Below are 12,464 nucleotides of genomic sequence, written 5' to 3'. Positions count from 1 at the left end.
TACTCAAGCTTTACACTTTTTTTTCACTTTGCCAATTTTTTTTCTGTTTAGATCTGTCTTACTTTTTCTGACTAATTTAAAATACCTTTTGAATAGGACAACCTTTAAGCAGGCACTAAACATGCTTTATTATTATGACTACGTTTATGTAGTTTCTTTATTTGTCAGATGTGATTTTTCCAAATCCAAAATGTTGTGTTTTTTATTAGCTCTACGTATAAAAATCATAAGGTAAACACCTGTCTTAATTTACATATTGTTGGTCACTGTTAATTGAGTTATGAGAATAAATGAACTGTTCAACAGTGTTCGAATTCATTAAATAAGGCTAGACATTAACTTAAATGAATGGACATTAAAGCATACAAAAAACAATGTAATAAATGTTATTCGTTTTATTAAACACATTTTCCCCTACCATTAGTCAAAAAAGGACCAGATTGAGACTTATTTCTGCTCCCTCTGTTCAAATTCAATTCTATTCAGTTTATTTATATAGCACCAATTCACAACACATGTCATATCAAGGCACTTTACAGTTCACCAGATCATACAGTCAAATTGATTCAGAGCAATCCCTCACACTAAGCATGCTTGTAGCGACAGTGGAGAGGAAAAACTCCCTTTTAACAGGAAGAAACCTCCAGCAGAACCAGGCTCAGTGTGAGCGGCCATCTGCTGAGGCCGACTGGGTTCAAAGAGACAGAAGCAGAGATACAAAAAGCAAATGTAAAAGGCCGCCCCATCCTGGAAACACACAGCCAGGCAGATGAGCTCTGAGGCAGCTCCCATGTCAGAGAATGAAGAGCACATCCAGCCAGTCGCAGTCAGAGAAACAGGACTACACTGGAAAACAGGCCGATTACCAACATCTATAAACAAAGGTGTTGATGGCAGCAGAACAGCTGATATTTCTCTCCAGGATGGTGTCACAGCCAAACAGGAACAGACTAGGCAAAGCTACTATGAGAAAAAGCAGAGAAAGCATAACATTAGAGATTGAACTAACAGTTTCTGCAGAGTGGAGGAATAGAGATAGAATGAAGCAGAATGATGAAAAAGGGTTCCCTATGTCCTCCAGAAGTCTAAGCCTATAGCAGCATAACTATAGAGATAACTCATGATAACCTGAGCCGTTCTAACTATAAGCTTTATCAAAAAAGAAAAATACTTCATGTCTCAACAAAGCTAACTACATTTGTATTAGGTTATATTCATACGCTTAATAAACTTTGTCCCATGCCTTCATTGGTTTTTAATCTGACCCTCTACCCCAGCTGTAGAAAATCAGCATAATTCTGCCAACTACATGTTTTACTGTGCAAGTGTTGTGTTAGAGGGAATGTTAAGCTTTAGCTTTGATAAATGAGTCCCACATAGCCCGAACTGTAATGCATTTATACTCAACCATGCTGTCAAAGCTGCAAGTCACTCACCACTTAGAGCAAAAAAAAAAAGAGAGAGAGAAAAATGAAGAAAAAAAAAACAAGAAAAAAAAGCATCACGAGTATGAAAGTTTTGCAAGTTCTGCTTTGCAAATAGCTCATGCTCCATTTGGTCTAACTGTGAGTGTAAACATTATCTTGCTATGGAGCCGGGGGTGCATTTAGGTCTGAACTAGGCCATTGAAACACATGTTTTTAAACAATCTAATTTATAATTACGTTATAAGCTCATTATTTTGACCCCTTCCCCATAACTAAAGCTTTTGCTGCCTCTGCAGCTTCTGTATCCTTGAATAAGAAAGGCATCCACAGAGCATGATGCTGCCAACACCATGTTTTATATTGTGGATGCGTTGTTCAGGCTTTTTGTTTTTGTTTTGTTTGTTTGGTTTTTAAGGACCAGACAGTTTAATTTGGGTTCTAAATTCAACTTTAAATGAACTTATTCTGATTTTCATCTGGATTGTTTTTCTTCCTGCTAGTCCTTGAATAGTAAAAACATTTGTGTTGTGTAACTATTGGTTGTCCTGCCAACAGATTCTCCCACCCACCTGTTCAGCTCTTCCTCACCATAGACAGACCTTCTTCTCTCATCAGATGCTACACATATATAGGCCTACAGGTATCACAGAAAATTACAGTATCATGAAACAATTCTTTTTTTTTTTAACTGATTTTAGAAGTTGAAACTAATTTCTACCTGGATTGATTAAAAAACTGAAACTTCCAAGCCCAAGTGCAACTTTCCTACGGGACTTGAACGCATCAAAAGCACCGAGTTATCAATAAAAGATGTGCAAGTTTACCAATGTGTTTTTAAGTGGTATGTTGTATTACCTGTACAGGAGGAACCCTTGCCTTGAGCGCCATCTAGAGGCACTTAGGTGTTTCTCAGAAAACAGGATTATAGTACCTGTAATATTCAGTTTTTAAATGGTTTCTTACGATTTGAAATTGTGGGTGACCTAGAAATGAACAAAACATTATACTTCTAAAAATTATTTACTTTTAATTAACCTGAAGGATCAAATGCTTTTTAGTTCATGCGGTATCCTTAATATTTATTTAATATTTAATACTAAGAACAGGCAAACAGGGAGTGATAATTGCATGAAACTCACAGAAAACGTCTTCTTTATTTTCTTCCCGGGTGGATAATAATAGCCGATGCTATAATGATTCACCAGGGGGCGCTGTTGATTAGAAGATTTCTGCAAACACATGACAACCAACAGGCTAGACTGAAAGGTTTTCTTAAAACTGGGGGGAAAAAAATAAAATAAAAACTTGTCCCCAAAAGAAAAAAACTACGATTAGAGAAAGTAAAAATAAACTATAAGAGATGGAAATTATCCCAAAGTTATGCTGTTAAGGAACACGATTGACTCCAACCATTAAACCATTAAGCATGTGTTTCTTTTTGTTGCATCTCGTCATAATTGTTTTTTTTTTTCTATTACAGAATTTTTAGGTAGCTTATATGATTTATTCACTTTTATAGAGTATTGTGTTGCAGGTTCTTGTAATTCTTATCTTTTTATTTTAAAGCAATGCTAAAGCATCCACATGGGTTAAAGAGGGTCAGAAATAAATGTTTTTTGAATAAAACCAGGAGTTTTGGTCAGTTTGCTGCCTTAAAATGTAATGATTCAAGAAGAATGTTTTATAACTATTTATTTAGTAGCTCTTCTGAAATCCAATACTAAGTAATATAAGAAAGGTAAAGATAAAAGTATATAAAATATATTTGTAAAGTACATTTTAAAACAAAGGTTTTCATTTATTAGGAAATAAATAATTCCTCAGTGAAATACTTTTTTGTTGAACTATAGCATTTTAAACCGATTTTTTTTTTTAGAACTTAAAAACTTTTTGCATTGAAAATACTGAGAAATAAATGTTTGATTTTTGTCTAATAAGGCACATTTACTTTTAAGTAAAATACAATAATACTTTGGAAAGTATATAAAAAAGCTATTCAGTTTTTTGTAAAATAATTATAAAAATATGCAAGAAAATTAAAATATGCAAGGTTTTCTTATTGAACAATATACGTATACTGTCATCAGTTTAAAAAATGTAGTTTAAATGCATTGATGAAATAAATATTTATTTATATTTTTAGCTCTGAAATTATACATTTTCGAGTGCAACATAATTAGATCAGCATGAATCTCCTAAAAATGCCAACACCTAACGTTGCCATTTTTAAACAGATGCTTTATTTCTATTGGTTTAGTTGATCAACAGGTGTTTTATTTAGTAACTGGGAGTTTTTGCATTAGAAAAAAAGAGAAATAAAGGTTTAATTTTTGTATAAAAAAGCATTTGAATTTAAAATATAAAACAGCAATACCTTTGATAATAGATTAAGCAGCAATGGAGCTGCTGCTTATTTTGTGTTTAGATTAAGTAGATTAATATATTTAGTAAAATGAACAGTTAAAAAATAAAGGAAAACTGAAATATGCATAGATTTATGATTGAAAAGTAAACTTATTCTTTAATTAAACTCATCACTTTTATTTAATAAATCTTGGGATTTTTAAACGGAAGCTTTATTCTGAAGGGCTCAGAATCAACAGGTGCTTTATTTTGTAACCGGAAGTGGTGCGTAGTAAATGCAGCTAGCTGGATAGCTGTGGAATGAAGCGTTCGGGACTGAGAAAGACTTCACCGCGTAAATCCAGCACGGAAGTTCCGGTTGGGGAGGAACGTTGGTCGTTTGGTGCATGGCGCGTGTTTTGAAGCTGCTCTGCTTGTGGAGAAATGTCCTGGGCCGTGAGTAGTGAGGAAACAGGAAGCGATTCTTGTGGGATGGAAGAGGGAAATAGTGACAATGAAGGTTGGAAGATAGCAGCATCAAAAAATGAGAAAAAGCGGAAAAAACAGAGATCAGTTCAAGGGGAATCTAGTTCAGAACAATCCAGTGATGATCATTCCATACATTCCACAGCACAACAAAATGAATTCAAAGTCATATTCAAAGTCGTTAATCAGGCAGACTCTTTTACAAACTGGAATCCGGTTCACTTAACAAAAACCATCAATAAACTTGTTGGAGAAGTCAGAGGTGCCAGAATTCTGTACAGTGGAGACCTGCTAATTAACTGCAGAGACAGCGCCCAGCAAGGCAAAGCAATACGTATTAACAAAATTGACGGGATAAGAGTTCAGTGCAGCCTAATGGAGAACAAAAAGATCAGCAGGGGAGTCATTGGAGGAGTTCCTCTGAAAATTTCTGAAAAAGAGATTCTGGAAAACATAAGCGGTGCAAAAGTAAAAGAAGTAAAACGGTTAAAAACAACAAGAAACGGAGAAAGATCTGACAGTTTATCTGTACTAATTAAATTCGAGGAAGAGCAATTACCAAGCAAAGTATTCATCGGTTACATCAGTTACAATGTCAAAATCTACAATCCACCACCATTGAGATGTTTCAAATGTCAAAAATTCGGACACATTGCAGCAGTTTGTAAAGGGAAACAGAGGTGTGGAAGGTGTGCAGGAGAACATGAATATGGTAAATGTGGAAAAGAAGCTAAAATAAAATGCTGTAATTGTGGTGGAGAACATACTGCTGCTTATCGCGGCTGTGAAGCAAGCAAAAGGTCTGAAGAAATAAAAAAAATGAAATTTGAGCTTGGAATAACTTATGCTGAAGCTGCAAAAAGGATCCCATCTCAGTCAGAAAAACCCAAACCTACAGTTCAACACACGGCAAATTTCAAACCTCTAGAGAAATCTCCAAAAATTGATGAAGACTCACTAATTGTTAAAAAGACAAATTTTGTTCTTTTCATGGTGGAAGTGATTAATTGTACTGCTCAGACGACAAAAAAAACAGAAAAAATCAAAATAATAGTGAAGGCTGCAGAAAAATATCTGGATGTTAAAGATATGAACTGGGAGATGGTTGGAAGCATGATGGAAAGACCAATGGGACCATCAGAAACTGGCAGAGGTACGATGACCTAGAGTAAATTAAAATTATACGGGCAAATGTAATTTAGTATAATTTAGTATTATGTGGTTTTAAGTTACACAGGTTATTTTATTGTATTTTTTTTTTTTTTTTTTTTTTTGGGGGGGGTGAATCGTTTCCTGTTTCCTTGCTTTACTCCATATCAGTTGGTGGCGGTAATGCACATTTCACAAGTTTGCCAACCGCCATAAAATCTCATAAGAAGAAGAAGAAGAAGAAGACTTCACCGCCGCAGCCTCCATCTGCTTCCCTCCCTTCGAACGGAGACTTGAATCGGACGAGCGGGAAGTTTGGGTCGGATTTAGAGGATTTACGGCGCCGCGGAGACTCTTGGCACTTGTTTGCGACGCGCTCGGGGCGGCTCAGAGTGTCTGTCCCCCAGCCCCCCCTCCCAGTGTCGGTTACTGCTGATCAACATGGTGGCCTGCTGCTGAGCAGCTCCATCAGCAGCTCGGTCCGTATTCGGCGCGAGGCACCGCTGACGGCTCGTCGTCCCGGGGCGGGTTTTTTATATCTGATTGTTTGTTGGTTTCAGCGGGACAAACGGCGGTTTTTGTGGCCGTTCAGAGAGCGGGTTCTGTGAACTGTGGATAATTGGAGTTAAACTGAACAAAGTTCCCAAGAGACCGCGTGAAAGTTTCCCCAACAAGTTTGGAAACACTGGAAAATCCTTCTTTTTCTTTTCCTCCTTTAACACGGATGCTGATAATTTGGCCAACAAGTGCAGCCGCCTCCTTGGATCAGACCCATCCCCTCAAATCCTCATTTCTGAGGTTCTCTTCCTGAACAATCTTTGGATTATTATTCTGGATTATGGCCTAATCCAACCCGCAGCAGGCTTGCTGATTCGTGGAGAAAATACTGGATTTTTGTGTTGATAATGTCAGAGAAACGAGATGGTCTCCCTTCGTTATGATTCTGCCTAGAGAGGAGTTTATTACATGGAGACTCGCCTGACATGCCGAGGAAGGAGTTGCCACTACCACACGGTTGGGAGGAAGCCAGAGACTTTGATGGGAAAGTTTACTACATCGACCATATTAACCAGTGCACCAGCTGGATCGACCCTAGAGACAGGTAGGACAGGTGTCTCTGACCTTTGACCTCTTAAAGGGTGGCCCTCCAATGAGGGGAATTATCTAATTCTGTCAAAAAAGAAGATAAAGTTTCTGATTTTCTCCCATAAAGTGTCCAAACTGTTCTGATCATCATTTATTCAGAATTTCTAAAGCTATTTTAGGGTATTTGACATTTTCTCGCTCCATCTCATAAATGTTGACATGTTGCAGCCACAAATTTCAGTTATATTATTATATGCAAAGCAGTTTTTTTTTACTTATAAAGGTAAAGGAATGTGGTTTCAAAAGAAATCTAACTCTGATGTAGTTAAAACCCGCTCCCCTGTGAAGTCCCCAGAAGGAACACAGCAGATGGGCGAGGGGAATAAAGTTATAAAGAAGTATAAATCAGAATTAAGTTCTGGAATAAATGCTTTGAACATCTGATTGAGCAATGATCAGTCCATCTTCTGAAAATAGACTACGGCACAAATTAGAAAGCTACCAAAACATAGGTGTCCACCTAAACCAACAGATCTAGAAAGGAGAGTTTGTTGAGTAGCCAACTCTGGAGGAGCTGGGAAAAGTAGTGGCTGCATCATGCTGTGTGGACGCTCAAAACCAGCTCTGAAAGGAGGCCTGTTGGAAGAGTAAAGACCAAGCTGTAGGGCAACGACTCTAAGCATACTTTTAGAGATAAACATTAGTTGACTTAATTTATAGCATATTTCAGCTTAAAACGGCCTAGTCAAAGTTCCAGACCTAGTTGAAACTAAGAATCTACAGTAAGGTTTGGAAGTGAAATGTTTACTGAAGAAGCATTGTTCAGTTTTCAGGTCCTAAATGTAAAGGGGTCTAGAGGCTGTTTTCTCCCTCTTCTTGATTTTATTTTTTGTTTTAACTGATGACATTGTAACACGATGTAAAGTAAGTTTGAGTGTTCTGAATAGTTTTTATTAACACCTAATTATTATTCTACTCTCAAGTTAATTCAAAGTATTAATTATAGTATATATTTAAAGTATAGAGAAACCAGGTCATTTGGTGGCTTGACAACCAAGGTTGGAGCAAAATAAGTTAAAAGGATCACAGATTGACTGCAAAAAAGATATATAGGCCTAATTAGAGGTTTAGAATCAGGGAAAAGTCAACCTGACCTGAGTATGACTGAACCAGCCCAGGAAAAAAAAAACTTCAAAATGTTTCAAAACTACCACATGTGAGTAGACAGGGAAGTTAAATGGACAAGTAGCTTTTAGAGACTCTTATTCTCTTATTTAATCAAAATTAAAAGGACAGTTGTTTTAAGTATTTTTTCCCCTATATTTTCCTTCCCTTTTCCCACTTCTGTGATTTGCTCCTGAAAAGTTTGAAGCTCAAAGATGTATTTTTCTCCCACTGGAACTAAAAATGTTTGAAGTGTTTAAAGTCGTAGGGAAGTCTTATTTAAATTTCAAATAATTCTGGCTTAAACATGTAGATAAATGTATTCTCTTTATTAGACCATATTGTCCCAAAACGTAGAAAATTTTTATAAAAAAAAAAAAAAATTTTTTTTTTTCTTTTCGCTATCTTATGCAGGCCAGTCAGTTATACGTCAGCCTGTACACCTAAATTCGGCCAATCATATATTGGTGGTCGTCTGTCAATCACATTTTTTCTGTCATAGTATCTTGATTCATACTTCGCAACTAATACATGCAAGGATTGAAATAAAAAAATAAAAATAATTTACTTTATCATTGAGTTCCGTCCCAGTGTTCACGGGGATGGACATCTGTGTCTTCGGCAGGCGTGGAGCTAACAGAACTGGCAGCGTTGCGAGGCAAGGGCTCAAACATGTACGGCTGTAAGCCTTCTACACCAAACCAAGCTTCTGCCGCCCTGGCGTCTTTTTCCACAACAACTTTGTCCCCACTTTTCTCCTCTAAATAAAAAAAATGTATGACGGAGGAGACTCATCCACGACCTCCGACACAAAACTCTCCTCCTCTTGCATGTTTCTGCTGTCCATAGCATTCCTTGACAGTGTCGTTGCTAAGTGCTACTTGGTCACAAACTCGCAATGTAAATTCCCATTGGGAACCTTCTATCACTAAGTTGCTAACTGGTTAGCAAGATGCTTCCGACAAACCGACCACAACCAAACTTGCGTGTAAACCTTGAGTCACAACAATCCCGCCGTCTTGATAAACAACCATTCAGATTCAATTTATTCACTGAATAAAGTTGGGCACCACTCGGAAGAATTCGGAAATGCAACCGTTGGAACAGCCGCTTCCCTACAACTTTAAACACAATCCAGCTACAGGTATATTAATTCCCACAAGGACTAATTATTTTTTTTTTTCTTTGCAACTGATTTGTTTCAAGTTTGGGCTTTGAAAGTGATGTTTAGCATTTTTCCATACAGAGATTTTCGTTATTTTCCTTCATCAGTGTTTTGATTAGTTTCCCTCGAGGTTTGACTCAGTTGATGTTGGTTTCTACTGATTCACATTTCTGTGCTCCGTCCATCATTGAAGAAACAGATATTTTAACAGAACTCTGATGCAAACAAAATGTAACTGAGACAAAAAATCCAGAGAAATGGATTAGAGTAGTTTACTGTAAAATCAGTGGCTGTTTGGACTAGTTCTTAAAGCCCAACAAACAAATCGAAACGGTCACTGCCAGAGAGCTGCTTGTTATTGTGAAGGTTATTGATGTATAGATAAACCAGTATGTTGGTCACCTCAGAATGAAGAAAATAAATAATTAAATCTTGATAAAAGGCAAAGTTAAAACTAAGTCAAATAGTATGTGTTTTTGACATTTTTCAGTCGCAACTTTCTACCTTTGTTAGTTTCTTTAAATGGGAAAGACAGGAGAACGGATCTCTTTAAGTAGCGCAGATGTTTGTTGATTCTTCTGAGTTGGACACTGGCTAGGGGAAAAAACTGCCCACTAAACAGGAGGGCAAGGTAAGTAAAAAAAAAAAAACTCTTTAAGCTGACAGAGAGCTGTGGTAAGGATGCTCAATTTGGGATCTCTATGACAACTAGGGATGGGATGATTTATGAAAACCGTCCAAACCGTTCGGTTCGACTGTCTCGGTTAGATTTGCGTGTGTTTCGTTCGGTTCATGCGCTGCTCTTTTTTCTCATAGGCGAAGTGTTTACACTCCAGAGCAGAAGGTGGCGGTACTGCGACCAAAGCCAACCACCAGTAGTAAACAAGAAAAAGAAGAAGCCAAGCAGCTTAGCCGGGTGTAGCAGGGAAAAAAATCAGTTGTTGTAGAGAATTGTGCCAGAATTGCAAGTGGGAAAGAACAGGAGTTGGAAGACGCGCCAGCAGCACTTTATAGGTCTGCTGTATGGGAGCGCTTTGCATTTAGAGTGACCTCCGATGACGGCGGAAAGAAAGTTGTGGATAAAAGTGCAACAGTGTGCAAGCATTGTGCAACACGTTTTGTTTATGCTAACAGCAACATGTCATGCTAACCCCGAAATCCCTCATACTCCGTCAGCAACCCCAGCTCCGCCCCGCTGCGCTCCAGACCGGCTGCTCAATGCAAAGGATACAGCCCCCACTGTGGCTCCCGTCTGCTCCCCTCTGAGTCCCTTGAAGATGGTAGAGAGCATGCGCGAGATGATTAAATTCAAAGCAGCAAAACATACGGAAATGATCCAGGGTTTCCGCGGATCATTTAAAATAATTACAATCCATTATTTTTTGGGGGATTTTTTCATTAATTTCATAAATTTTTATGGGATTTCGGTGTAACAATCAACATATACCGAATCGAACCGAATCGAAAACCGTGACCATGAAACCGTGAATCGAACCGAACCGTGGATTTTGTGAACCGTTCCACCCCTAATGACAACGATCTGACACAATCTATATGCTCGGGAGGCCACATCATTCATATACTACAGTCACATGTGAAGTTTTCTAGACTCTACTGCAAGTTTAAATAGAAATATGTGCTTTGGTCACAGAGGAATGGATAAAATAGCTCCACAGACTTAACCAATTAACAATTATATCAGCTCCTTACAATGTGTGTTATAATGTGTGTATGTATGGTGGATGATCTGTGATACTGTGGGCCTGACTCCTCCAGAGATCCGTAGAATCTTGTTTAGCTGCAAGGCTTAACAAACTCTTCGAAAAACTGTAACATTTTTAATAAAAAACACCTGAGAGAAAACTAAAAGCAGATCCTCAGTGGGTCTTTTCCGCAGGATAAAGATATACAAACACTGACACAGTCATCCTGCATTTTACATCCTATACTTAAATCCAGTGGAGTTACTGGGTGACATCCAGGGTCTGTGTTAAACCATCATGGGAATGAAAACAATAGAAACTCACTAGAAAAGAGAGAGCAGATTTAAACCTTTTTCTTCCCTCTGAGTTGACCAGTTACTTTAGACCCCCTCGGACTTTGGCACCAAATCCCTTTAATGTTTTACGTCTGGAATTTGGAAGAACTGTAGGCTGATTATTTTTTTTTTTCCTTAGCTGTGTAATGATTAATTTAAAGCCGAGACTTTATTCTTTTTTCCCTGCAGACGTTTCGCATTGTCCGCTTTTATGTTTGCTGAAGTTGTAGAAGTGTCATCAGCAATTACCCGGAATCACGATTTCATCTCTTTGTCATAAAAAAAAAGAAGAACAGTTGTATCTTGTTTCATGACTTGCCGGCATTTCACTCTATTTCCGCCTGTTGTTTGTCTTTAAGTGGGAATCTCTGACAAGGTTGTAAGGGATACTTTTCTAGACGGACTCCTTCCATCTTGTGTGTAAACTTGGACGTCCATCACAGGGAAATTCCGACCAACCTTCACACAGTTCAAACCTGTTGACAATATGCGGAGCCATGCTGAGCTCGCTGTCATGCTTCTGGCCCGTGGGAGGGAGCAGGAGTAGATGGGAGAACCCAGAAGGGCATGCAAAATTAAAACGGACAAACCCAGGAAGGGATTCAAACCCACAGCTTTCTAGTTTTAAGCTAACACTAACACCAGTTTGAGATGCGAAGCTACATTAAAAAGCTCTTCAAGTTTAAACTAAAAGCTCCCAGCTATCATGTCTTAGAAAAAAAAAAAAATCACATTTTCTTTAAAATAAAGGTTCAAGTTATTGTTTCAGGAAGTTTAGTGAATTCGATTAATGCACTTTTTAAGCTTCTTGTCAAGTTTGATTCTTACGTTCATCTTTTGAAGAATATTGCATAGTTTGGAAAGAGATAATAACGAATAGTGGACCAGTGACCTCTCTTTGTTTTGCTGACTCCATACCTGATCTACATAACAGGCAGGATTTCCCTTATATCAAAGAGGCAGCCTCTAAATGATCAGATCAACTTTCATTTATTCTACTTTCTCTAAATAAAACAAACACCGACTTTTTTATTAAGAGAGCCAAAATTATCTTTTGATGTTATCAACAGTTTTTGTACTCTGTATCACTTGGCGCACAGGCAAATGCAAACACCTGACAGTAGAAACGGAGCATGCTAAACAAGCTAATAAGCAAACAAAACTCTGGAAATTTTTTTTTTTTTATTATATAATGGAAACAAGAAGTATCGCCATTAGTAGTTTTGTGCCAATGTACGCCTATACTTATTGGACATGCATTGGCATTTTGGCGTCCTTGTTGACGGAAATAACGCACTTTAGATCAAATCGTACAAGATTATTTGTAATCATCACCTACCAACTGAACCGAATATAAACATACAAGGCCAATAATAGATCTAAATATGTCCCATACCAAAAATAAAACACCTGCAGGGTTATCCTGCCATGAATTGCCTGCAGAATGTGTTATAAATATGGACACTAAGTGCATTGGATGCCTCTAGTTCTAGTTTTCAAGATATTCTTTTAAGTTTAATAACTTCATAATACTCCCCTCTTTTAACTGTCAAAATTAGCTGATTTATAAATAATCTCTTTTTGTTCTTTTTTCCAACCACATTCT

General features: G+C 37.6%; 1 protein-coding gene across 1 annotated transcript in view; it reads left to right on the top strand.

Moving 5' to 3' along the window:
• Window positions 1-5,653: 5,653 nt before the first annotated feature.
• The window catches only part of wwc1 (WW and C2 domain containing 1), a 45,269-nt gene continuing 38,458 nt past the window's right edge, over window positions 5,654-12,464 (top strand). The window contains exon 1 of the mRNA XM_038295815.1: window positions 5,654-6,507. Coding sequence (XP_038151743.1) covers window positions 6,389-6,507 — 119 coding nt within the window. The 5' untranslated portion in view covers window positions 5,654-6,388. The remainder of the gene's footprint in view (window positions 6,508-12,464) is intronic.

This window comes from Cyprinodon tularosa, unplaced genomic scaffold (assembly GCF_016077235.1).
Source record: "Cyprinodon tularosa strain WSP-4 unplaced genomic scaffold, ASM1607723v1 ctg36, whole genome shotgun sequence".
NCBI lineage: Eukaryota > Metazoa > Chordata > Actinopteri > Cyprinodontiformes > Cyprinodontidae > Cyprinodon > Cyprinodon tularosa.
Note: the sequence above shows the minus strand (reverse complement) of the source record. Positions and strands in the feature narration are given on the sequence as shown.